This window comes from Corvus cornix, chromosome 3 (genome assembly GCF_000738735.6).
Source record: "Corvus cornix cornix isolate S_Up_H32 chromosome 3, ASM73873v5, whole genome shotgun sequence".
NCBI classification, from domain to species: Eukaryota; Metazoa; Chordata; class Aves; order Passeriformes; family Corvidae; genus Corvus; species Corvus cornix.
The window spans coordinates 60,726,721-60,750,355 of NC_047056.1; the positions used below are offsets into that span (position 1 = coordinate 60,726,721).

A 23,635-nucleotide genomic window follows, 5' to 3' on the forward strand; every position below is an offset into this window, starting at 1 on the left:
AGCATTTCATGGTCTGTAAACCTCTTAAGCTATACCTTTGAAAATCTTTTGAGGTGATCAGTGCGCAAATAACACACATCTTCAGGGTGCTCTGCCCACTACTCCTGAACTCACTGAATTTTATAGCTGTGCAAGAAGAGTCACAAAAAACCTAATGGCACATCCCCATCAGTTTCAAAGAGGCACCAAAGCACAGAAATGGATGTGATCGGTCCCATGTATCATCAGCCAAGATTGTTTTCCCCATACAAACAAATGCAGAAAATAAGCTCTTTCTTTTCCTTTCAAACAAAGGACACTCAGATTAGCTGAAAGGCTCAGGTGATTGGATACAAGACATTAAGACATTTGTCTGTGAAATACAGTTCAAATTCAGACCAGAAAGCTGAAGTTCTTAGACATCCAGATCACAGAAACTGCCAATGCTGTGGTGGGTAGCTTTGGCAAAGACAAAGGATTGCATAACCCGAATAACTGAAACAACCTCTAGCATCCTGGATGTTTCCCTGGGCACACAGAATAGGGCTGAAATACATTGGTAAGATGTCTCATGGAAAGTTGCATTTTTGTTAGTTGCGCTGTATCTGTACTGGGGATAAACAGAGGGTTCAGTCTCTCAGGGCTGTCAATCTGTCATCTTACACACACAGAGAGAACAGGTTTTGCCTTTTAAAAGAAAGAACACTGTGAACAGAAACTCATCATTAATCAAGGCTTATTTCTCCATGTGAAGGAAAAAAAAGCAAAGTCAAGTCACCATCTCCACATTTGGAGCTCTATTCCACTTCACAAGCTGTGGATAAAGAATATAAAGTAGAACCAGAAAGTTTGTCCTTAGAGAGAGGAAAAAGAAACACTTAGGTCTCTGTGTGGGATATGCTGGTCTGTGGAAGTTGAATAAACTTGTACAATACACAATGCGATGACTCACAGAGCTTGATGGAGGAGCACTGTATGCTATCCATCAAACATTTGCTTCAAGACAATCCTTGAAACTTTGAACACAGCAGGGTGAGTAGATCACAAACCTCTCTGTAATCCCTGCATGCTGCTAGGCACTCTACCTGCCTTATAGCAACAGTGGTTATAAAAAACCCTCCATGTGCCAACCTGAAATAAATTAATGAGACTAGTTATAATTTATGACTGGATAGGTAGGCTTCCACTTTGCGATCCCAAAGAGTTGCTGGAGTAATCGTTGTAAGCATAAACCAATAGAAAAACCCATCTCCTCCAGGTGTTAGAATTGCAGATTTCATTGTAAATCAGGCATGACTCAAATCCCTGACAGTTGATGATTAAAAAATTACAGTAAAAATAATTTTAAGTCCTTTTTAACAATATACTCTTATTAGTTTTATTACTGACAACCCTCTCTGAGATCTATTGTACATAGATAAAACAGTAATTAGTGTAGGCAAAAGCAAAGACTAATTTAGAGAGAGATTAGCAAGAGCAATTTTTGGAACTTAAAGGTTGAAACATTTTCAAAATTAAGTTTATTAGTCAATGAAAACTATTACAAGGCAAAGTGTTGGTTAAAGACTTAGACTCCATGAAAAATAAAGACTGAATGCTTCTTCAGGCCTTTAACTTAGCTGAACACAAGTGTGGTCATTTAAAAGAGGGTATCATTGGATGACACCACTACTGATACTCTTACACATAAAGCACACAAATGATCCATTCTATTGGCCTTAAAAACTAAATTTTGAAATCTCAACAATTTTTACCATTTTTAGTGATTTAATATATATTTTTCTCTCGGTGTATTTTGAAAATGCCCTCAGGAAGGGTGCAGGGGAAAGCAGGGAGGCAGGGCAGAGAGTTATGAGATCTGGCCCAGTCTAGCAAACTATTATCATAAGGCATGATGAAGGAGGCTCTGGTTTCAGTGGGACTGTTCACAGTACCACGTGGAGAACCTCTGTTGCTGGACAGAGCTCTCATTGATTATATAACAACCAAATAACCAGACCTGAAGTGCTACAAAATGCATCATCTGAGTGCATTGAAAAATAAAGGGAACATATTCTCTAATCTTTATACTTGTAGATGTTACTTGCAACCTCAAATGCAAAAATGTAGGCAGAAGTGAGATTTTAAGCAGACTATACTGCTTAATAAATGAAATATTTAGCACTCTGGAATTAACAATTCTAATCCTAAATGCCAGGCAACCACTTTTGAACTGCTACCATAGCTAATTACTCCAGTGGGAAAGGAAACAGCAGAAAGGGCATTTCAGCTGTGCAAGGACAGGTTCTCTCTGAATTTATATTTTGTCCAAATAAAACCTGTAGTTAGATGGAGTTCATGGGAATCTTAACCCTTCCTTCTTAGGAACTGAAGGGTTTCTGATAACTGTCTTTTTCTTCCTACTGAATAAGCAAGTGATTTTCTCTAAGACTAAGATAATTTATATTTATAGTTTTCTTTTTTCATTTTATCATTGTCTATTATCTCCTCTGGGAAAATGATTTAATGATATTGTTGTCTCAGTGGTGTTATAACTAGTGCTATGATTATAGTGGTGCCACATGGTGAATAGTCATTAAGTGCTGGCACTCAGGTGGGCACTGGAAAAACAGTAAACAACCAGCTACCTCTTCTCACTGGTACACCAAATGAGAGAAACATGCCAAACTATTGTAAACAGGACCTTAGAGGTATTATGTCATTTCCTGGAGGCTGAAATATTCCTGACTGAGAAAACCTGAAGATGAGGTCCACTAGAAGTTACTATGAAACATTTTTTGGGGCTCAGATTCATTCATAATACCTCCTTTGAGGTGTCTGAGACTAACAGACTACTTCTTTGAGTATGAGCAGCCAAGAGGGGGGACAAATAGACTAGAATGTGGAGAAAACCAGGCTGAGATACTACAGACTCCCTCAGGTCTCCCAGACCGGTTTTGAGCTAGGAAGATAATAAACCACCCAAACCCAAGCTGAGGGTGAAAAATGGCCAATCCTTCATACAGAAACACCACCTTGCAAACTGTATCAGTGTTACTTCTGCCATCAGTACTGTAAAGATGTAAGATTCCTGTTTGCATCCTAAATGTCCCTGCCTAGAAGAGATGGCAGCTCGAGGACAGGATGGGATAATGCAGAGTGCAACAGTAAAATGTATTGATCCAGCTGTCGAACCTGGAGAAATGATTTTCGTGTAGGCCAAAGGAAGATCCACAAGCACATTTCAATCTGCAAATATTGCTGAGAACCTGAGGACTGTGTTTTTTTCAAGGGAAGGGGCATCTGCAAGGAGTTAGGTAAAACAAAGGATGTGGGCTTATTTACAACACATAAAAGGAAGGTAATGTAATACAGTATATTTGTCACAGAGGATGAAGGTTGACATGGCACTTGCCATAGGTATTCTTGAACTATTCTACTGTCCTCTAGTCTGTCATTGTTGAGATAAAACGGACAGTAATACAACTCAGCTGAGTAAGTGAAAGCCGTGATAATAAATAATCATCCCAGCACAGACAGGAAAAAAAGCATCCAAGTTCATTATAAAATCTGCCAGATTATTCTACATAAAGTGAAAAGTCATTTTCCTTTGATCTTCATTGAAAGGAAGAGAGTTCAGAATCCAGTGGAGGTACATTTTTAAAACTAAAATAATCAATTGGACCGGGTAAAATAATGCTCTCACAGAAATGCCTGAATGAACCTTTTTTTTAGAAAACAACAAATTCTATGACAAGCTTCCAGGTAAACCCTACTTTCTGTTCTACAAATTTTTTACTTTTCAACACTCTCCAGACTCAAATAAAATTATCATTAAATGTATTACAGTATCCTGTTTCAGGTAGCACTGTCTTCCTCAATGCTTTTCTCTCCAACTTCTCTGATTTGTTCCTATAAAGTTGTTCTAGAGAAGGGAGAAATCTTCCAGGTATTACACAACTAAAGCTGGATATAAGAAATGTAAGTTTTAAATTTAGGACTTAAAAAAAAAAGAAAAAAAAGAGAGAGAGAGAGAAGAATAGAACAACTTTACACACAGCTTCAACCTCCTGACATACAGTAATTCAGAGTGAGTCACCTTCCATCCAGCAAAGAGAGAGTATGGTAATTCAACTGCCGATAAACTCTTTGGGCAGAAGGTAGCCTATTTTGGATAAAATATATACACATCTATTCTTGGAGTAGATAGCCTTTTCCATTTTAGTAGCTTATTTTAAAAACTGAGAATTGAAAACTTCATCTCTAAAATGAAGGGATAAAAGTGGAAACTCAGGGCTTTATGGTAGATATCTGAAATCTCGGAGTTAAAGTACACAAAACTGAGGTAGTAATATTCTAAGAACAACCATAAAATAGCTGTCAGACCCCAGAGACAAAGTCTTTATGAGTTTGTGAGATTTATCTGATGAGACTTTCCACTTTTGAAGAGAAGTTTAGTAGCAGACTTATGAAAGACTATTCTAATAGGAAAGCTTTTGTGGAGTGACATGAACAATCACTATACCACATGTCAGTTATGACTTGTGAGTCTGCTGAGTATGTATTAATGTGGCTTGATTAATTTCCCTTGGGGATGAAATCTTCCTAAAACTATAGACAAGATGGCAACCATGATTTTTTGGCAATTCTTTCTGCAAAAGTATTTTCCGAGCATTAACATTTCCTCAGGTTTATATGAGATGAAGAAATAATTCAATATCTATTCCTCCTTCTTTGAGAGGTCGTATATCCCTACCCCAGCTGACAAACTTACATCATTGGCTGAAGAAGAGAGGGCTATATTTTGTTTAGCATCTTTCCCTTCCTAGGTCTCCTTTTCCCTGCAGGTAATATCAGTAAACCTCTACCAGGTATGAACTTTCCTTTTCTAGTGGGCTGTCACTGATCAGCAGTGTAGCCACAGATATGAAGTGCATATAGCTGGGACCCAGTTTAGCTTTCAATTGGAAGGCAGTGAGATTGCAAAAATAAATGTGAGTGTAGTCCTGGACTTTAAATATCTTTAATCATATTCCTGTTCCCTTGAGTACAGACTGAGTGATTGCAGATTCCAATTCTTATTTCTGGCTATCATTAAAATTTGTGAGGGTAAGGTTGAATCATATACTGGGCTCCTTCAGTCTCTTTCTTATTCAAATCATAGCCATCTTTTGGGTAACAGCAAGAACCTGAATACATTCCTTTATAATGGATAAATGTGCCAGAGCACTGGCTAATATTTTTTATATTGTCACTTACTCATGGTTGTTTATGCTCAGGGTTGTTTTCTTTAGACCATTTTATATTCAGGCAGACTTCTCAACACCCTCATATGTATCAATTTCCAATTAACAAGAAGACGTGGAAACAAAAATTTGGATCTCATGGAAGTTTGGGACACACCACTGTAACACCAACAGTTATTACAGGGGGACTAATTTTTCTCCTAAAAGTCAAGCCTAGTTTTCTTTCATTTTGGTAACAGGTTTTACAGTAGTCTACATAGGACATTTATGCCTGGATAAGCCAAACAAAGTCCCTACCTATCCCATCACACCTGCTCAACACTACTGAGTTCTGCATTACTTAAAAGTCATTTGTGATTGATAAGCTTTATTTATTTCACTTCAAAGTTTTCTGATACAGGTCTTCCTTCAGATAAGGGTCCTACAATATGTGCTGTTGAGGATCTAATGGTAATCTCAAGAACAGTATATCTGTTAAGGGAAGGAAGACTGAATTCTCAATCTATTGTACTTCTAAATAATTAATTTGCCTTCAAGCCCCCTTAATAAACTAATCACTGGATGTAGCACAACTGGACATAGCAGCACTGTGAGAGATCTTGAGGCTACAGATGACTTGCATGTCATTACTACCCCTAGATAAATCACACCATTCAAATGAAGTTGTTGAAATTTTGTCAGTAAAGGGGCCCATGGTTTGACATTTACAAATGCATTTCAGATGTCTCTTTTCTATGAGATGTCTCCTCTGCAACTTCTGAATCTTTTAAACTTTGGGGAAAAAAGCCTAGAAAAAGAGATATCATAGAATCATAGAAAGGATCTTCAAGATCATCCAGTTCCAACCACCCTCCCCCAGGCAGGGATGTCATCCACTAGACCAGGTTGATCAGGGCCCCATCCAACCTGGTCTTGAACACTTCCAGGGATGGGTCATCCACAGTTTCTCTGGGTGACCAGTTCCAGCACCTCATCACCATCACAGTAAAGAATTTCTTCCTAGTATCTAATTTAAACCTACTTTCCTTCAATTTAAAGCCATTCCTGTCACTACACGTTCTTGTAATTAGTCTCTCTTCATCTTTCATGTGTACTCTCCTCCCGTAATAGAAGGCCACAATTAGGTCACTCCAAAGCCTTCTCTTTTCCAGGCTGAACAAACACAATTTTTTTAGCTTGTCCTCATAGGAGAGTTCTTCAACCCTCTAAACAACTTGGTGACCTCCTCTGGATTTGCTCCAACAGGTCCATGTCCTTTCTGTGCTGGGGATCCAGAGCTGGATGCAGCACTGCAGGTTTCACAGGAGCAGAGCAGAGGGGCAAATCCCCTCCTTTGCCCTGCTGGCCACACTGTTTTGGATGCAGCCCAGGATACACTTGGCTTTCTGGGCTGTGAGTGCATGTTGCTAGGTTATGTACAGCCTCTCATCCACCAGCACCCCCAAAATAGTATTTAAGTGTTTCAAGGCCTATCATTTGACAATTCACAAACTGCATGCTCTTTACAGGTTCTCAAGACAAAATTATCCAGTTCTGCACTTCTTTATATGTACAAAATGTCTCCATGTTGCTTCTGCTAATCACAACATGCTAAGCCTGGGTTAAAGGTGGAGGAAAAGTGTAACTTTATTTTGCATCATGTTGATTTTAAGTTCATTTCTTTCACCCATTAACTTTTTACGAACATTTTACTCGCTGAATTTTAAGTGTTCATGTTTACTCAATTAAGCCACAAGTATATGCAGGTTTTCCTAATAAGGAAACAGAAGCAATACTGTGTGATTTATCCTTCTGATCACAGACAACCATTTAGCCCCCAAAAGCTGCTGCTAAAGTGGTAACTCTAGAAAACCCATTTTTGTGTTTTCCTTTTATATTAATTTTTCTATCAGCTTTTTGTTTTCACTGCATCACATTAACACCTGCAAGACCTCATTCAACTCAACCATTCTCTACTGTTGGATCTCTTGGTCTACTGCACTTCAGTGGCAACAATTGCTCTAAGGCCATCTGTCCATTTTTCTTCACAGTTTCTCATGAATCTTTGCAGAGCACATTGAGTGTCTTTTTGGAGTTGTTCCAAAACCTGAGCAAACACCTTCAACTGAGTTCAAGCTCAGCTTTAGTGCTGTGGACTTTAAAGCTGTACCTGCTTTCAAACCACTGCAAGCAGCAGGTGCAGGTACAGGTACAACAATCTAAAAAAAATTGGCCAATCAGTACAGCAGTGAAATGTACTTTTGCAAGTCCTCAGAAACTTTCAAAGTCTTTTTGGTGTCTTCCCCAATGGCACAAAATAATGTTTCCTCCTATGTTTCTGATGAGGAGTATGAGTATGAATCTGTGATGAATGGCATGGGGATAGAAGTCGACTGGTAAAAGGCTTGTAGGTAATGTGGAAAGGTGCATTTGCTTAAACACATACATACAGAAAATGTGTTGCGAGAACTTGTTCAAAACCAAGCAGTTCTGAGGAATTTAATGCCTTCATAATCACCAATCAATGAATCACTCAGTTATTCTGAGTTTCATCTGTTAGCTGTCTCCCAGAGACCAGCTCTCAGTGTCCCTTGCTTTAGCCAAAGAGTGCCTTACAGAACAAGACCCTACTAAAACAGAGACTTTTACAGAACTTGATATTTAGACAAACTCAGGGACCAGTTTCTTTCTGGGCTGGATCTCAGCATGAGGAATGCAGAGTACAATGTAATTTTGAAGAGATGAAATTCAGTAAAACAATTTATTTCAGAACAAGGCCATGCCTCACTCCTTCTTGAAGGCTATTGCCATGCTATATTTCAATTGTCAACTATTTTGTCTGCTCAAAGAAAAAATAGACAGTATTTGGTTAATAACAGGAAATGTGCTCTTTTTAAAAAATCACAGGCTATTTTATCAAAACTGCAGAAATGACAAGCAGAACCAAGTAATACCCCATCTCTGGATAGATGGTGGAAAGTTCTACCCTGGAAGGTGGACATTGCCGAGAATGGTGGTCAAGTGAGAATGGGAGGCTCAGGATGGGAAATTATAGGATGATAAAATAGACTAATAGAATCGTTAAGGTTGAAAAAGACTTCCAAAATCACAGCGCCCACCCTTTGACCGAACAAAATGCCACACAGTAATCTCTGTAGCCAGTCAAGCCTGTCACTAGCTTTGATGACAGGGGGCTGAAGAATGTGAGCAAGAGCTGCAGATACTCTGTCACCGGGCAGTTCGCCTGTCGCATGTCCTGGTCTCACCATGAACCACAAGTATCTCGGTGAATGTGGGCTGCTCATATTTGGAAGTTATTATCCAGGTCCACCTGTGCACACATGATATACATCAGTGAATCCTCATCCTTTTCAGAGCTTCTGACTGCCCCACATTTGCTTCCAAAAAGCAGCTGTATGAGGGGAAGCTGTTGAAAGGCATCAGTAAGACTCTCAGCATTGTCTCTTCCTCTTCAGTCCACGTGTTCATGGTTTCTTAAAACAAGAGTGTTGGCTGCTGATTCTCTGTGAAATTAGCATACTCTCAAAAAGTCTCTGTGAGTTCTAGGCATTAAAACAACACATGTAATTGAAATTTGAAGTATATTTCATAGAGGTATTCTTTTCAGAAGTCAAAATACAATGAAACCCCTGCCACAGGTATTGTTGGATAAGGAAACCTCAATCAATAGAATTCTCAATATTCTTTAGGATCTCCAACCTCGAAGAGCTGGAACTTCAAGGCCTTGGATCTTGCTAAGGCTCACAAAATAAATGAGCAGATTTTCTCAAAGGAAGCAAATGTGCAGAGGGGTGGAAAGTTGGATGGTAGCAGCAGGATAATGAGAATACTTGACTATCTTTTTTTTGAAAAATTTCATTTAAATCTCTCCAAATCCCCTTGTGCTCTAGGAGAATGGTTAAAGGTTTCTTTAAAAAAAAAAGAAGGAAGAGGGAAATATTTTTCCTGGTTAGGAATATGTAATTTACTATAAGATATCTAGACTTTACTTACTGTTCAAATACCATAGGAACATACCATGTTAGATGTGGATTCTATCTTAGAGCACTGGAGTATTGCTAATTTAAGATATTTTGCTGTGAGATGATATATTGTGCTAGACATCTGTCAGTCACTATAGATATAATTAAGTGATAGCCTGTGTTAAAAAATATGTTATGGTGGGCCTAGCAACACCCAGAAGTATAATGGGAAGGTTTTAAGCAGGAATGCAAAGAGGGTAGAGGCATCTAGTAGAGTTTCAGAACCAGTTTCTTGAAACTGACAGATTTATTTGACACTTTATTTAGGTGTTGTAATTATTAAGATAAAGACTGCACCTTCCCTAAGTTCCAAATAGCCCTCGGGCTGGAGGGAAGGGTGTTATTGTGGGGTGTCTCCATTTTTCTGGTATTACATTAGACTCGCATTTAGTATACAAGTTGTTAGTTCAGACACTTTTTAAAAGACCTGCAACAGGTAATATAGATTTGCTTGCTCGTAACTGAAACACAAAAATGGGTAAAACATTTAGAGCTCTAAAAATGTAAAAGCTGGAGAAAAATAAATCCATTCCTGTCATATAGCATAAAAAATACCTCAAACCTGAAGTGTAAGTATTTGTCAGGATGTCAAGTACGGTAGAAGGACACATAGAGCAAACTACACATAATAGTTCAACAGATGCAGACACACAGAGGGAAAAGTGGAATTGTATGCACACCTCACCTCTACCTCTCAAGCTTGAACTCACTAGTCACAGAAAGAATAGCAATCAAAATCCTTTTTGTTGCTTTTTAATAGCAATGGAATACTGAGAAAGGATGAAATCTCAGGGGACTCCTACTGGAACATATGTAAGCTATCTGGATAAAGCCCAGATGATTGTTCATCATCAGTAGGATCCATCAGCTCAGACCAATGAAATAAGCAGCAACCTGGAGCTGCACGTTCACCATCACCTAACCACCTCTCCCACTCCAGACAATCTGCAGTGCTGACCACTGGAGATAGCTGCAAGCCTGTCATGGAGGTAAAAGGGAAGGAAACATTGGTCTTCCTCTCCTCTGCCCTCCCAAACAACTCCCGAGTTATTTGGCTTGAAGCCACTTTTACAGTGTTAGTTGCATAGCTCCCAGCATGAAGGCAGGCATCAGATACCCACGTACTCCCTCACACCAATATGACTTGGTACATCTTTTTCATTAACAACAGAAATGGTGGTGTATCCCCAGGCATCAGAAGCTGGGCTGGCACATTTTTTTTGTTCACCTTCCTCAGAACAATTTCCCATCTGGTACGTGGCCCATCCTTCCTGAAATACTGGGTGTCATGAGATCATCTCACACAGCTCCCATTCTTCTTGAAGTTTGAACAAAGAGCCAGTGTTCACTGAAGCACATCATTTTATAGTTCATGGTAAGCATGCAATCTGATTTTCAGCCACTCCACCCAAATGAAGGACAGGGTTTTCCAGGTGTAGAGTTTTTTTAGTGTTGGGCATGTGTGAACTACACATTATTTTGTATAACACATTGTGGTTCACTTTTTTTTTTTTTTTGCTGTGAAAACTTGAGGGCTTGTGGGGCTTAAAGGCAAACCTATCAATTGCCAGACAACGGCTGGAAAGGATTTTGAATCACAGCAAACCTTTGATGAACCTGTATTGAATTTCGAATTTGCAATAAAACCTGTGAGTTTCCAGTGGTTTCAGGTTCAGTTGTAATCATTATACAACATCTCTAATTACAAATTGCCACGCAAAAAAAGAAAATCTAATAAAAAATAAGTTAAAATAATTGGAGTAAATTATGTTTATTTAAACATAAATTCCAGCACTGGTGACTTTATCTGTTATTCCAAATGATTTTTGGAGTACTAAGCTCTGGCAGTGTATGTACCTGCAGTGCTTTTAGAAACAGAGAATGAGGCCTTTATTATAGGGCATACCTGGGGTCTGGATCAGGAGAGAGTATCCTTTGTCGCAACCCCGGGTGTCAGAGTCGCACAGCTGCACACAGACCTGTCTGAAAGGTCAGATAGTGATCACACGTGGAAATGATAGGATAATGGCAATACTGTTTATTACCGTTCCAGTTGCGAACAATGAACCTTTACTGGCGTTAGGAGCCAGACAAGTGTTGCCAAAGAAAGCAAAAACACGAATTCTGACTCGAGGATACAGCCAGGCTGTTTGATGCGCGCTGATAATACCACGCTCGCCACCCGATCTATACCGCGTTTCCAAGAGCGGGATGAGCCAACAGATCCCACCCGAGGCGCAGGGACTTTCCCCCGCAACCAGCGCCCGAGACCCGCCGCCCCCGGCCGCGCTCCCTGCCCCGACCTCCCGCCCCGCCAGCTCAGCCGGCGCCCTCTCCCTTCCGCCCCTCTCCTCCTTCTCCTCTAGAAGCGGCAGGTTCCCCTCAGGCTGGAGGTTGAGAGCAGGGGGCTCGCACAGCCGCCTGTAGCAGCTCCGGTGCCGTGCTGAGTCGAGCCGAGCCGAGCGGAGCCGCACCGAGCCAGGCTGCGCCGTGCCGGAGAGGGCGGAGAAAAGCCGAGCCAGCCGATCCGAGCCGAGCCGTGCCGAGCCGCGCCGCGCCAGGGACGGCCGATCCGAGGGGAGCGGAGCCGATCCGGGCAGCGCCGATCCGAGACGGTGCTGCCCCCGCGCCTGCAGCAGGAGGCGCTGCCGGGCGCCGCTGCGCCCGCGCCGGGCTGCGGGCCGGAGTCCCACATTCCCCGTGCCAAGTGCCGGGGAGCGGGGGTTGGACGTGAGCGCTCGGCTCCTCCCTCCCGCCCCACTCGCCCAGCAGCAAAGTAACTCCGGAGTACGAGGGGAATCGGTGCCACCGCCGCCGCGTTCGTCGCGCCGCAGACGGCTGCCCCAGCGGGCGGCCCCAGGGCCAGCGGGCGCCCCTCGGCGCGGGGGTCTCCTGGCGAGGCGCCGCGGCGAGAGGGGAGGTCGAGCTGCGCTCCGCCCGCCGCCGCGGGCCGGGGCAGCCCCGGCCTCTTTCAGAAACTTCTCCGCAAGTCGGTATGGGCAGGGGGGCCGGCGCCGCCGCCTCGCTGCCGCTGCTGGCGGCGCTCGCCCTGCTGGCCGGCAGCTCGCCCGCCCTGCTCGGGGCGGCCCGGGCCCAGCTCTCGGCAGGTGAGTTCTTGCTCGGCGCCCAGGTAAGGGCGGGCGGCGCGCCGGGGTCTTGTCGTGCCCGGACTGCCTGCCGGGAAAGGGAGGGGAAGGAAGGGGAGAGGGTTGGGAAGGGTCGCACTGCTCCGGGGCCCGGCTCCCGCCCCGAGGACCGGCGGTGGGGCTGCAGAGGGGCTGCCCCACACCCCCACCGCCTCCGCTCTGCGGGGCGCGTTGGGCGACCCACGCGTGTGCGCAGGCTGCTGGTGCGGGGCTCGCAGGGGCGGGCGAGCGCGGGCTTCGAGCGCCTCACAAACTCCCTTTCCTCACCTCCTCCTCCTTCTCTCCCCCGGCCAGCCTCCCAGGTGCCGGCGGGGCTGGAGCTGTTGTCGCCCCTTCCCCCGCTCAAACTTTTCCCGGCGTTTCCCTGCCCGGCGCGGAGGGCGCAGCCCGGCCGCTCCCCTCGCCCCGAGGCGTGGGGCGGGGAGACACGGGGGCCACTGGGATCCCCCCTCCCCACACTAAAAAAAGAGTGGTGGGTGAGAAACAGGACGGAAAGCACCGATAGGGTCGGCGTCTGTTTTGTGTGAAAGATGCGAATTTCTCGCCCCTTCCTCCCCGGCCGCCCAACGCCACGGGGTTTTGCGGAATTAAAGCCCGCGGGGCCGGGCGGTGGGAGCTGCGGCCGGCGCGGTGGTGAGTTGTTGGCCCCGGGGGAGCCTCGGGGCAGAGAGTCCGGGGCTGGAGCGGCCGCTCCGGGAAGAGGGGGCAGCATCTCCCGTGCTGCGCCGGGGCGATGCGGGGCACTGGGGACTCTTGCGCCGGACCGTCACCCCCACCTGCTCCGCTATAGTTTATGAAGCACCCTTCGTTTGCTTGGGGTGAAGCTTTATCGTGAACGTGTTCTTATTTTTCGCGGCGTGAAGTGTTACGCGAAGGACTGGCTGAAATAGAATTAAGGCTCTTGTTTTTCTTTCTTCCCTCCCCCACTTTCTTTTGAATAGTACTTGCGAATGCATCGGGTGCATCAGTTGGACAGGCATTTGAGATCTTTATCATAGGCTACTGATTTGAAAACTGCCGTTAATAAAAGTATCTACACTCTTGAGACTTTAAAGGACTGATGTGTGATGTGACTTTAAAGGGGCTTTTCTTCTTTTCCTCCTGGTCCTCCTATAAATTAGTTTTTAATTGAGACATTTGAAATGTCATCGATTAAGAAATACGCTGAAGCAGTGCTGGTCTGAACAGATTATATCCATCCTTGTGTGTCTGACTTTGGTGTGTATAATTTAACGTCTCTGTGTCAGAATTGTAAAATTACATAAGCGCCTACGAGCCCTTTACCCGGGAAGGGAAATGTACCATATACACAGCTGGTAGGTTGTAGAAACAGCTAAAATAAAATATTCCCAAGCGTAATATCTTTTCATTCAAAACCATAGTTAAGTCAGACCAGTGATTTTGCTTTACTCTTAACTCATCAGACTAATGTTAACACCAAAGGTAACACTTACGTAAAGATTTTTTTATAAGCTCGTTCACTGGTGTAAGGAGAGTAGGAAGTTCTGATAACTTATATGGTCTGTGGTATTTTATGCTAAAAATGTGGCATGCAGCCCATTTTGGAATTGCAAGTTCAAGGAGTCGGGTTGGTACTGTAGGGTATGTGTTAGGTAAGTGGAAAAGAACGTTCAATATCCTTCTGACCAGAGTAGGTGAAGCTTGTCATGGAGTTGAACAATTGTATCTAGGAAACACAAGATTAATTTTTGTGTGTGTGTGTGTGTATAGCATGTCAGTAGCTAGAGACTTTAGTTTCTACTGCCAAGTATCAAGAATACTGATGTATTGAGCCAGCCGGAGGTTTATTAATCGGAGACACTCAGACTTTTTTGAAGGTTTAGCAAAATAGAGTTGTTAGTAGCTGGTTCTATCATTGTACTCAGTTTAAGGTATGGTTCTTAGGCTCTTATTAAATGCATTTGATATCCACAAGTAGAGCTATGCCCTACAGAATTTGGTAACTGCCACAAACTTTGTTTCGTTATTCTAAGTCAGTCCCTGGAGTGTGTGTGTGTGTGTTTGTGATTCTGTTGATGAGACTTCTTTATCCTGGTGTTAGTGGATGCACACGAAGGTTTGGGTTCGTATGGCTGTTCCAGTGAGAGCCTTTCTGTAGCTTATAACGAGAAGTTTCTCTGGTGCACACTGGAGCATCTGTTTTATACCTAGTCATCTCCACTGTTCAACATAGGTACTGTTTTACAATCATCTTTCATTGACTGCCTTCCACCGTCCTCACCATAATATAACAGCCTGTACTTTTCCAAGTTAAACTAAACCTAGCTGATTCTTAGCTCCCTTTTTATTAGTATTCTTCTTGTCTGAGCTGCAAGAATTGAAAACTGTTAATTTTCCTTTGTCATTAATGAAGGTATTAAATCAGTCTGGACCTTTCACAAATCTCTCTCTCATTGTAATTTGATTTTTATTTCCTTTTTATGATGCTCTGTACTACTCCTGAGCATGAACGATAGCAAGATCCAGAATTCTTCATAAAAACTTTGACGTGTTTATTAAGGGTCTAATCAAATTAGTATGAATTTTTTGAAAGTTGGCCTTCTTTGGGAACTGCGTGTGATGATTTGCCGTCTGTTCTTCCTCCTAACATATTCCATGAAAGCAAATGAGAAGGAGCAGCAGCAACTTAGGAAAAAGAACAAGATACATTTTGTAATTTGTTGCTGTCTTAGAAATTGTGTATATCTTCTCCGCCCCCTTCGTGCATAATCGAGACATTGTATCTTTTGTTTTTCTCCCCAGATTTCAAATGAAAAAGCCCCCAAGCAAACAAAACCCCAAGCAGCTTCTCTCTGCTCTTCTCCCCCGCCCCCTTCCCCCCAACACAGCCATAATCCGCAGTGTAATGTTTTCTGGTCTCTGTAGATTGTTTCTTTACACCGCTGCTTTCCATGACCCTTCAACTTGGGTGCGTGCCTGTCAGAATCTAGGCCAAAATGTTTTGGCAGTGTGTTCTCTGTTGAAGTCTAGCTATTCCTTATATAGCACCTCCTTTCATCTGCAACTCCTACAGTTTGATAAAGAACAAGTTCAGCTTGTTTTCACAACTCAATCACTTTAAACTTATATTTTTTGAATATTATTTTTAGCAATTTGCATATTTTCAAATTTGAAAAAAAAAGAGGAATATTTAAAAAAAAAATTTGGAAGAATGTTGCCAGCTTGTCAACTAGCTGATAGAAATATGCATTGCACTGCCTCTGATGGTGTCTGTGCAAGTGTGTGGGGTTTTTAATTACTAAATAAAAGATATGAGGATAAAAATTCTATGTGCATAAGCTTACCTGAAGGTATTTAACTGTGGTATTTCAGACCACAGGTTTTTTAAGCATAAAAAGCACTGAATGTTTTGTGAGTTCAAGTAATTTATTAAAATAGTTATTCCTTAGATTTTTGCATGCAAAATAGTTAGTGTCACAAATGAACATGCAAGAGTAAATATTTCTAAGTTAATCATTTTCCCTTCCCCTGATAAAATAGTTATAGTCTGTTTTTGGGAGTGAATCTAATTCAGAAATTTGATATGATAAAATAGAAGATATTATTTGTTTAATAACATTTTTTTCCATTAAATATACTTACAGAGAATAATATGAAGATTGTAACCAGCATATCTCTTGTTTGTAATCATATAGTAGAAGACACTGAGAGCTCTTTGAAAATGTTGAAAAATACTTTAAAGTAATCAAACTCAAATTAGCTCTTTGCCACCAGAACAGCAAAAGGTTCTTCAGTCACATTTTACCTTGAATGTGCTACAATTTGCATATATACGAGATATACAAGAGACACTGGTGCAGGTAGGCGTCTATGTATAAGAGACTTATCAGTAGCTTTTTTATTTCCCATCAAGCTGTTAAAATGTATTGACAAATTATATGGAAAATGAGTGAAATTGGAAGTGAAATTATTTTCTCGCTTTCATCACCTCCTTCTCAAATGTTTTCTTCTCTTTATATATTCAGTTCCTTCCATGGCACTGTTGGTTCACAGATTACTTGTCTATCTGTATTTTCAAGTGCCATATTACACTTATACAATGGATATAAATTTTCTAGTTGGAATTTAACTGATTCATGCGAAATTGAAAGCACCCACAACACAATGACCCCGGAAGTCCTGTTTAGTCCCTTTTTTCTGAGAAATTACAATACTGCTCGATTAGTGTGGTAGTGATGTACATAGTGCACCTTAAAACAAGGAAGAGGTCTTGCTCTTATTTAAGATCTAGTTATGATAATTAATAAAAATTTAAAAATCCCAAGGAGGGAGGATCTGCACACGATGGGGTGGGAGGTCCACCTAGTCCAGTCTCAGATGGTGGGCACTTGGGGAGAGGGATTTTTGTCAAGGTGAGTGACTTCCTCTGATTATTGTCTATCCACAGTGACAAAGTGTTAGTATTTTGTACTGTAAGTGGACTTTGTAACCATGATTGTGCCTGATGACATTTTCAGCCTGTATTGCTTTTAGCATTTGCCTTGCTTTCTGGTAAGGAATCTATGAGTTGTATGGGAAAAGCTGTGGTCCTTTGTTTTTTGAAATAGCTAGTTGTATTTCATATATCCTAGCTCTTGTATTAAAAGATGAATAATAATTTATCCCATTTTGCCTTCTTCATGCTACACAGAGTTTTTTCACTCTATCTCAACTGTTCTTTTTCTAGTCAGAAAAGTCCAGTTGTAGCCATCTTCTATGAAGCTACAATTCCATATCTTCTTTTTATCCTCTATCAGCCTTCTCTTTCTGTTCCAGTTCTACATTGCTCAGAGCATCTGTGAGACAGCTGCCCAATGGGTTTATACAGCCCTTAATAATGATTTCTGCTCTGTTTCTTATCTATAGTGTGATCATTCCTGTCATTTCCTTGGCTTTTTTGACCATTTGTCTCACTCCTGGTTGTGAGCTGAAACATCTGTGGAACTATTGCATTACTGAAGAGCTGAGATATTGCATTAAATGATGGTCTGTGATGTGGCTGTGACAGTGGACAGCAGAATTCTTGGGAAGGAGAGAGTCTTTAACCAGCCCTTTTGGAGGAAGGAGAGATTTTAAGCAAGGCTCTTGAAGGACCTGTGACATCATGTTGGGTGTTTGGGAGAGTTTAATGCTTACCGCAGTAGTTTGTCTCTTTCTCTTTCTTGAGATGCTCTTGTTAATACAAGTAAGTTAAAAAGAGTTTATCCTCTTACATGTAAAGATTCACAGTGTCTGGATTAACATGCAGAGAGATCTGCAGCCTTGCTGTGGTGCTGCTTCCTGCTCTTGAGTCCTTACGAGGTCTTTGTATGATCTCTGTTGGGTAGACCTCTAGGTCATCTCACCTCTCAGGAGATGGTATGTGACTGAGCGTCAGCATCTGTTTTGGTGAAATCTCTACTCTTTCTTTTGCAACACAGATCCTGTTGAATGTGTAATAAAAAAATTACTTCAGTTCTGTTAGCTGAGTCAGTTAGGATATACCTTGTGTTTTCAGGTGCTGATGGAATGCCTTCTGTCATAGCTTATCATGGTCATGAAAAGATGCCTTTGTAGTGCTGCTCTCAGAAGTGTGTGCTCAGATTTGGAGCTTCATTTGCAATCTGCCTATGCTGTTAAACTAATCTAAATTACTGCCGCCACAGAGGGGGGCATTTCTATCACTTGAGTAGCTCTCGGGTCTTTGCCTGTGCTAGGTCTGGCCATCAAGTGGCCTGTGGGTGAGTTGGTTTAGCTTTATGCCAATCTCCTTGAAGGGAGGATGGGGCTTGGAATTAGTTCCCTATTGGTTCACTGATGTTTGGGAGGATGAGGGCTGATGGTGGGAAGGCTCAGTTTGACAGCTGTAATTGCAGTGCAGCTCATGTGAGGTGAACCTGGAACTGTTTTGAGTCACACTGGATCTACACTCTACTCACCATGCCAGCTGAGGAAGTACAAGCAGGGGCCAGGAGGGCACAGACTGAGGTGGGAAGAGAGGCCTGGTGCTCCCTCTGGAGCTGGAGGGGTTAGACTGGGTAAAGGCGTTTGAGGCTGCGTTCTGGCTGACTGCACACCAACTGATGACAGCGTTATGCTAGTGTTTCTGACATGCAGCTCTGAGTAAAATGGGCTTAAATGTGTTCTTTTGTTCTAATAGGTAGCTAAGGCATTTATTATATAATTGTATAAGCAAGGAGTGGCCTATTCATGGCACTTAGTAGAGAGCAATTGTGATGTCAAGCAACAGAGGACTTGATGGAGCTGACACCTAGGTACAAGGCTAGAATTAAAGGATGTTGTGACACCCAGTTTGGGGCACAGCAGGAACTGGTTTACAGCTGTTTTCTGTGGTTCCCACATTTTTCCATGCATGATCTATCCTTGCCCATACTCTGGGGTTTTTAAATAGGATTGCTCATGAGATGTGGATGTGGGTAGAAGAGGAAAAATGGCCATGGTTTCTAAAGGCCAGAGTGAGCCATTTGGGCAGTGGTAAATGGCACTGGTGAAAAATTTGCATCATCTGGTTGAGCATAAAGTCCTTCTACACCTAATTTTGTAGGTCAGAGAGGTCATTACCTTGTGCTGTTTCCTGGTAAGCCTTGACTACAGGTGGCTTTAAACTAGTTGTTTAAAATTGTGCAAACTACCCAGCTGAAGTCACCTATAGTGCATACCTGCTATGTATTTGCAAGCCACTTAGTCTGCTCTTACTAGGAGGCCATGTAGTTGAAAGCTGTGTTTGCATTTTCAGTAAAAGATCTGAGGGATTAAATTTCTTGAGGATTGGTGCTGTGGAAAAGTTCAATTCTTTGTCCAGTACTAAGGTAATATGAGGTTATTTTTGTTAGCCAGTGTATGAAAGATTGGACCTTTCAGTTTGTCAGAAAGTCATTTACTTCTGTTGCCACTTACTAAAAACATGTGATTATATTTATTAATTGAGTAGGAAAAGAAGCCATTTCTCAACTACCGTGTCATGAAATTAATTCTACTGACTTATGAGACACTGTTGAATACTTTCAATCCAAGTTCTGTTGCAATGAAATTATGCTATGTTCATTCTAATTATTACACACTGGTTACTCAATTTATTTTGAGGTGGAGTTGTATGCTCTTCTTTTGTGTGTAAACACTTGTTCTGTAACAGTAAAAACGACTGATGAATATTAACCAGAAGAGAAAAATGCTATGAAGAAGAATTGTGGCTGTAATTCAAGTTAATTCAAAACTGCTCAGAGTTCAATTTTTGACTGGATAACTGACTTCTTGAACTGTTTTTTGTATTACTATTTCTGAATAGATGTTGTGCTTTGTGAGTACTATAGTGTGGTTTATGATATTTGTTGTTTTTAAATGATTTATGGTTTTAAGTAAAAAAGAAAAAAGACTATTAAAGCTCTGAAATTTTAGGCTGTTTTTGCCTTCTTCACTACAGTGAAAAATAAAAATACGAGACCTGGCAGAGAGTTGCCCTGTCGCTATTAATTAGAAAAATGCTCTGATTTTGTATTTTGACACCTCATTGTATCTGTATCACAGCTCTGTGACATTAGGCTAGAGTAAGATCAAAATTGTCTCGGTTCTCCTAGTGTCATCCTATTTGCCTGTTCTTTGTAAATGTGAAAGCACTTATCAGCCATGAGAGTGCTGAAGAAATGTGACTGAGTTCATGACTAGATAAGTTGTCAGTGCTGACTGCCGTCACTCTGTTTAAAATACTTTAAAGGGACACTTTCTTATAAAAATAAAGGCAGTATTATGTTTTGTTCAACTTCTGATTCCTTAGAAGAAATGCATTTTTACAATTGCAGAATGTACTTTCTCAGACATCTCTCCAATTAGTATGCTTGAGTCTGAGTGCTGCATGCATTGTAAGTAGACAATACATATCAAAACACTGTTGTGTTAACTTCAGTGCTATTTGTCATAAGTTTTACAGAGGAAATAATGGTGTTGGCTTAAGAATGTTAAGTAAACAGAAGACACCAGTCCAGTTTCGGAATTACTGAATGATTGGTCCCATAATCCCTTCCCCCATACCTGAAATAAGAAGTGGACTGTCATTTTCCCTGCTGGTCTCACACTCCTTGTCCCTGTGGTGGTGCATCTGCCTCCCACCTTCCCCAGGCCAGTGTTTTCTTTAAGTGACCTTAGACACTTGTGACAGCCCCCTCTGCCCCTTTTTTTTAACCTCCTTGGCTGTCCTTGTTTTTTGTTGGAAGAGTTTAATGTTTTGTGCCATAAGTGAAGGGAGGTAAGGTAGATGAGATTCCTTACTCAGAATGGTTAGGTATAAATAAATAGTTGAGTATAAATATAATTTGACTTTTCGTGAAATTTTTGTGTGCTCCTTTGCTTAACTGGTTAGCTGTATCTGTCTTTGTTTATGCGACAATGTGGTTTGGTGCATTCCATGTTCACTTTCCAGGCTAGAAAATTTCCAGTTAAAGAGGCTTTCCACTCTTGCACAGCAGAATTGTAATAAAATTATCTTTTCAGTCTTTTCCTTAGCCAATTCAGAAAAGCCAAACAAATATTCTCCTTGCAGTTAGTTTTTACCAGTAATCAGTCCTGACTCAATTTGTGAGTATATTAGAAATTGAAAACTCATTCCACAGGCTGGCCAACTCTTCAGCATATGAATACTTTGTGTGTGTGGTCTTGTTTAGTGCAAAAGGTCTGTTTATGTTAAGTTTCTTGCATTTGTAAATCTCTGAGGGGCTGGCTTTTCTTCCTTGCTACCTTTTCTTTCAGATAGCATAACAAACTATTCACAACCCCCACCACAAAGAAAACCCTTTGTCTCCTTGCTTTACTTACTTGTAAGAATGTAAGTAGATATGTAAGTGTGAATTAAAGAAAGATAATTTCCAGGTAAGAGCAAAACCCTTGGCCTGTAATGATTTGGATTTCTGAATCAGTTGAAACGAGGCTTGGTAATGAAAGGGATTATAATTTTCCTGGTAGACACAGGCTAAATAGATGGGTGTAATGTCACAGCATGTAAAGGTTTAAAGGTGGGGTTTTTTTCTGACTGAGGTGGCTGAAACCTGGAAGTGAGAAGTTGTTAATCAAATTGGTTTTTGTTTTAACTTTTAATATTTTTGAACCACTTCTGTTAGTAGTTACTGACTTTAGATGCTGTTATTGGCCACTGTGGCTGACTTTTTCCTTTGATAAAGTTAGTTTAATGGTTTAATGCTTTGATTCTTCTTACATAAGCGGGAAGGTGTTGCATTCCTAGGTGGTGTGTTATTCCCAGTACTTTTTTTCCTCTCCCGTTTTTTTTCCCCTTCTTTTTCCTTTCATTTGAAATACCTGTAAGCTGATTTGGTTAAGTACTGTAGGGTAGGTTAACAGCTCCTTCTGAGTCATGTTGAAGGCATGAAGTGCTTCCAGGTCTGTAGTTCTTTCCAGGGATGAGCAAGTTCCTGGCCAGTTTGTGTACCCTGTTGTCTGCACAGCAGCAGTTAACTACCAGACTCAGTTTATAGGTTGTTTTAAAGGCATTGAAATGGATATACTAAACAGCTTTTTGGGGGGTGGTGACTGTTCTCTCTGGCTCACTTATCTGCATTTTTTGAGCTTATACTCCAAATGCTCAACTCTTTTGGTGATTTATTGGTGTTTCTGTCAAATGTTGAACAAGGAGTTGCATTAAATGACCAGCATTTTGGAAGGGCAGGATTATGCTCTCATTTAGAGAGGCTGCACAGATGTTCTTTACGAGCATTCAAAAGAGGGGAGTCTGTACATTGCTTTAAGGTTGACAGAAACCATGTATTTTAAAATCCTTGGTCTGAGCTTTATGGGCTATGTGACAAGGCTGTGAACCTGAAAGAGTAGCATTTGTGATTAATAATGACATTTGCAGACCCTAGGAATACTGGAATATCTGTTGGATTGCTTTGCTTTCATAGTGATAGTATCCAGATGCTAAGCATAAACATCTCTCTCTGTTTGCTTAAGCATGGAAATGGAAATGAAAACAAGTACCAGATAATTTGAGTTTCTGGGAAATAATTTTGGCCATCCATCTCTTTAAACAGCTACTCTTGCCACCTGAAAGCAACCTTAAGTAATTAATGGGCCAGTCCTTTTCTATGATGAAGAAGTTGAAAGAATTAGAATAATTATCTTTTAGTGGAAGTGAATATGTGATTAAACAAACAACAAAAAAACCCCACTGCTCTTGAATGTGAAGCATTTGCATCGTGAACCTAAACCTAAACAAATACCATCATTAGCAAGTGAAGCAAAAGGCAAAGAAAATACTCAAATTTACTGAGTTTCTCTATTAGGCAGACCCCAGAGGACACAGGAACAAGTGAATGAAGTTGGTAAATGTTTATTTATTTCCCTAATAAAATAACAAATTTATTCACTTTTGAAGTGCACAACAGTACTGATGTCAATTACCTAATAGGCAGTTTATTAAGTTCTTACCAAGTACTGTTTCCTGGGCACTGCTTGTGTAGTACTTGCAACAAAGCTGTAGTGGAAAGTAGTTTTGGAGAATTTCTTGTCTTGAATAATACTTTGAAAACGGGTAAGCAACATAATCTTACTTTGATTTATGAAGAATAGGGGAGGCATAAGTGCACTACTCCTTTGTCTTTGAAGGAAAAGCAACTGGTTGCATATTTATTGGAGGACAAAATTAAGTATTGGGATCCCAATTTTGTAATAACTAAGTCCTTAAACCATAAAGATCCCAAGTCCCCTTACATGTTCTTCCACATCAGTTATTGTCTTGTGGTTGAGGATCAAGTCTTGTGATGGTGGCAGCATTTTAGCTGTGCTAACAAAATAGAAGATTTGAAAAAGAGTAGCGTAAAATTAAGAAGTGGTAGAAGGGATCTGTAAATCTATTGCAGAAATCTTGAAGCGGATGAATTTCTTCAGTACTGTGCCATGAATGAGAAGGATGCCTTTTTTTCTCTATAAGACACAAAATGTGGACTGAGAATGAAAGAAGTTAAGCCCATCATTGTTGCTGCTCTTCAGCTTTTGGTACTTTAGGAATAACTTGTATTTTATCATCATCTTGTTACACTGACAGGTTTGTGGGCAGTAATACATAAAATTCTAAACAGCTCTATTCGTGCTGTATGTTGAGTGTATTGCCAGGTGAAAGAGGTCAGAAAAACAAACTAGCCTACCAGCCTGTGGGATGAATACCTTCTTAGTTAAGACTGAACTACGGGTAGGTAGGGGGTTTTGATCACTTTCTTGATAATTCTCCAGTTTTTTCCATGTGTCTGCTCAGCTTTTGTTT

General features: G+C 41.2%; 1 protein-coding gene across 17 annotated transcripts in view; it reads left to right on the plus strand.

Moving 5' to 3' along the window:
- The first annotated feature begins 12,100 nt into the window (after window positions 1–12,100).
- PTPRK (protein tyrosine phosphatase receptor type K) overlaps window positions 12,101–23,635 on the plus strand; it is a 387,506-nt gene continuing 375,971 nt past the window's right edge. For 16 of the 17 annotated variants that reach the window (XM_039568293.1, XM_039568298.1, XM_039568297.1 and 13 more), the window contains exon 1: window positions 12,101–12,333. In XM_039568293.1, coding sequence (XP_039424227.1) covers window positions 12,222–12,333 — 112 coding nt within the window. In that variant the 5' untranslated portion in view covers window positions 12,101–12,221. Of the gene's footprint in view, window positions 12,334–12,887; window positions 13,006–23,635 lie in introns of those variants that run through there. The other variant, XM_039568296.1, reaches the window with a different exon arrangement.